Here is a 4,436-nt window from a genome sequence, read left to right on the forward strand (position 1 = left end):
ATTACCAATACTGGGAATTGATGTTATAGTTTAGATGTGATGTCCCCCAAAAGCTCACGTGTGAGACAATGCAAGAAGGTTTGAAATGATTGTAATCAGTGAATTAGTGGATTCACCTAATTAGTGAATTCACCTAATCAGTGAATTGATCCCTGATGGGATTAACTGAGTGGTAGCTGGAGGCAGGTGGGGGGTGGCTGGAGGAAGCGGTTCATTGGGGGTGTGGCTATTTGGGAGTATGTATTTTTGTATCTGGTGAGCAGAGTCTCTCTCTCTGCTTTCTGATCATCTTATGAGCTGCTTCCCTCTGCCACACTTTTCTGCCATGATGCTCAGCCTCACCTTGAGCCCTGAGGAATGAAGCCAACCTTCTATGGACTAAGACCTCTGAAACCGTGAACCCTCAAATAAACTTCTCCTTCTCTACAGTTGTTATGGTCAGATCTTTTAGTCACAGCATCAAAAAAGCTGACTAAAACAGTGGATATTAAAAAACAAATCTTTGACCTTTCCTGCAACTCCTCCACTAACCTGAGTTTGCTACCCTTCCTGTTCTGGAGTGTGTCTTCAAGAGATGAAAGCCTATGTCTGTTTTCATTCAAAGTCATGTCCATAGAGTCTATCATAGAGTGTAGAATAAATAAATATGTGAATGAACTGCCAGTCTCAAAATTATAAGTAACAAGCAAACATATGATAATATATTAATAACACAATTATCAAACACCAATCAGTTATCAATTAAACCACATAACGTCATGATTTAATTGAAAGTGGTTATGAAACTGGATGACTTGCATTCAAATCTTGGCTCTGACTTAAAGCTGAAGGACATTTGGCAATTTATTGAGCACTTTACAACCTTAGATTTCCTAGCTTTCAAATAAACATATAGCATAGCATTTGCCAAGTAGCAATCTCTCTTTGCATTACATTTAACAATAGCAAAGAAATGCTTTATTTTATATCAGGTATCATGGTTTGAACATAGGAACAGTTTATTACCATTACCAACATTCCCATCCTCTTAAAAATTTTTAAAATTTGAGACATTTTTAATTCTAATTTTAAGCTTTTTAATTTTAGTGTTTAAGTTGCTGAGGGTCTTGCTAAATTGCTGAGGCTTGCCTCCAACTCGTGATCCTCTTGGCTCAGCCTCCTGCATCACTGGAATTTCCACCACATCTAGCAATGCTTATTTTTATTTTTTTAAAGAAAGGATAAGAAAATATTGAGTGGCAAGTCAGCAGCTGTAAAAATTGGTATAGTCTTTCTGGGGGAAAAACTTGGCCATATTGATCAAAAACATTAAAATGCATACATGCTTGATCAAGTATTTCCATATTTAGGAATTACTATAAAAAATAATCAGGAATTTCTTTTTTGTGTGTGTGTGCTGAGGATTGAACTCAGGGCCTTGTCCATGCAAGGCAAGAACTCTACCAACTGAGCTATATTCCCAGCCCCTTTTTTTAAAAATATTTATTTATCTTTTAGTTGTAGTTGCACACAGTATCTTTATTTATTTATTTTTATATGGTGCTTAGGATCGAACCCAGGGCCTTACACATGCTAGGCAAGCGCTCTACCACTAAACCACAACCCCCTGCCCCAGGAATTTTTAATAAATGTGTATGCAAGAGAATTTCTACTGTTATTTACAATTATAAAAAATGCAAATGAACATGGTAATCAGTAAATGAATATGGTAATCAATTAAGTTTTGGCGGATTTCTATACGTTTTTGTGATTGCAATTAGAAAAGGGAAAATACACATAAAAGGTCAAATGGTGAAGCAGACTATAAATCACTATCACTAGAAACACTATGGTACCATCATTATCCAGATTACTAAGGGTCCTTGTAAAATGAAAGTGTCTAAAACCAGACTCTTGACTCCCTTCAATGTTTCCTTTCCCAGTATCCCTCATTGTTATAAATGATACTACTTAGCTTAAATACCTTTACTTCAGAGTATTTATTCACCAATATTATATATCCAATTATTTATTATCTAGATGCTAGTTCTGTGGGGGCAGGCATTTTCATTCTGTTCATGGTAGTGCCAGTCCCTAGAATGACTAGTGCATGCAGGCAATCAATATATATTTGTTGATTAATTGCATGAATGACTGTTTGAAATGCCTTAAATAGAAATGAACACACAAAAATGTTCCAGTGATTAACTTTTGAAGGCAGAATTATGGTGTTATTTTGGAGCTTTCTAGATTTTTCAATTTTCACTCTATTTAGAAGACAGTTATTAAGATTGGTATGGAAAGCCTCATTTGTAAGCCTATTGAATTTAAAAAGATCATGTATACTCTTGATATTTTTAATGCTTAGGAAGAAAAGGAAAGAATGAAATTAGTTAGTTTGCTGTCATAGAAGGTATGTATAATTATCCTATAAACAGAAGAACAATTAAATTAGTCCTAAAAATTGTCAGCAAGAGAATTATTAAGGTCAGTTATAATCCAAGGGAAACAATTCCTGAGATGTCAATTTGTTGTTCTTGGAGAAATCCTGTCTCATAAAAGCTGCTCCAATACAGTAAGAACAAAACCACAGATTCAATTTTAAGAAACTTTAGTTCCATTTTTCTTTATTCAAGTTGCTTTTATTTTCATCTGGAGTTCAAGATTTGTTTTTCTGATTTGAGGAAAATAATTGATGGAGTTCTATATGAGATCAAAAATTTTAATTATGAGTCCAAATTTATACTTTGCAGTTGACTCCAGTGGCACACACCTGTAATCCTAGCAACTCGGGAGTCTGAGAAAGAAGCATCACAAGTTTGAGGTCAGTCTCAGTAACTTATTGAGATCCTGTCTCAAAATAAAAAATAAAAAGAGCTGAGGATATAGCTCAGTGGTAGAGCACCCCTGGATTCAATTCCCAGTAGTAGAAAGACAAAGACATAAACAAATTTATAAGTATATCACATGCTTTTAAATTCTTTACCCAAAAGTGGTTTTTTGCAGCTCTCTTGATATTGCAGTAAATATCCTTTGATTCTGCTTTCGGTGTTTATAGTTTATAGTGCTTGTATTGTATTGCTATTCCTAATTGGCTAACAAAGTAAAATTTTATCTCTAACTTTGGTCAAATGTCATACACATCTCTGTGATTAAAAAATGTTACTGGGGAAAAAAAGGCTCTTAAGCATCGAGAATAGGAAAGAAAGAATAATGTACAAGAAAGGCAAAACAATTTTCCTTTCATACATACATTATTACTGCATGGTCTACCCTGGAGTAGTAAATATAAAAGTGCCTCAGTGGGATATGTATGTTAAATCTAACAGATAATGGCATATATCTTGCTGTAATAAAAAAAGTACAGTTCATTTTGCTAGTATCACTGAAATAATATTACCTGTAGCATTAGAAACACGATGTTTCTCTAAGGATATGCAATTATTTTATAGGAATTGAAATATCTTATGTGGATGTTAATAAGAGTTTCTACCATGTACCTGATCTTTTTAATATTTATGTAGAAGACTTGTTAAAAGACTGAAAATATGCATCATTAGTTATATAATTTATATATCAACAGCCAGAGTTAGGGGTAATGCTTAGGCACCATTATAAAATTTTTACTATTATTTTCTAAAACAGCACACTTAGTTAAAAGGTTCTAGAAGAATTCTAATAGGGCAAATACTAACATAGATTTTCCTTTCTTTTTTTTTTTTTTTTGATGTTAAACTTGTCTTTTATTGCTCTGGCAAGGATTCCACCACTCCAGCCTACTGTTAAGGTATTTTGGAAGCAGATTTATTCCAAATACATAAATAATTCCTCTCCTCTTTGTTCAATGGTTGCACAGGGATGCGGGGAGTAGCTCAGTAAAAAGTAACTGATGCTTTTCCAATAAGATTTTGCTTAAGGGTTCATAAAAGTGGGTAGAATATGGTAGGTATATGTCGCACCAGAGTTTGTAAATTTTCCTTACATACCCTAGAATTAAACATACTTACTGAAAAGACTTTTACAAAAATTACCATTTTAAAACTATTAAAGTGTGTAATTCAGTGGCATTAAGTACATTCACTTTTTTGTTGGCAATCATCACCATCTATCTTCAGAATGTTTTCAGATTTGCAAACTGACACTCTAGGCCCATTAAACAATTGCTGATAGCCCCCTTCCCTATCCTTTAACCACCACCATTCTACTCCTAGACTACTTTTGGACTGTTTGTCTTTCACTTAGTAAGAAAGACAGTCTACTGCTGACCAGTGGGGTTGCTTCTCTACATGCAAGTTTTCTTGCATATAGTCGATTTGAGTTTATTATAGAGAAAGAGGTGGAGACAAACTGGATGTGGGCCTCCTATCGGAGTCTCAGCAGCCTTGCCATGGATCTGCCCGATTCTTTCGCATCAAAAAGTTGATCTTTCGAGCCATTTCCATGTTGTTAGATCCGCC

At 34.5% G+C, this 4,436-nt stretch overlaps 1 protein-coding gene across 1 annotated transcript in view; it reads right to left on the reverse strand.

The window, feature by feature from the left end:
• Positions 1-3,761: 3,761 nt before the first annotated feature.
• Positions 3,762-4,436, reverse strand: part of LOC107143713 (28S ribosomal protein S21, mitochondrial-like) — a 2,950-nt gene continuing 2,275 nt past the window's right edge. The window contains exon 3 of the mRNA XM_015487419.2: positions 3,762-4,431. Within this exon, the coding sequence (XP_015342905.1) occupies positions 4,353-4,431 (79 nt within the window). The 3' untranslated portion in view covers positions 3,762-4,352. The remainder of the gene's footprint in view (positions 4,432-4,436) is intronic.

This window comes from Marmota marmota, unplaced genomic scaffold, assembly GCF_001458135.2.
Source record: "Marmota marmota marmota unplaced genomic scaffold, marMar, whole genome shotgun sequence".
NCBI lineage: Eukaryota > Metazoa > Chordata > Mammalia > Rodentia > Sciuridae > Marmota > Marmota marmota.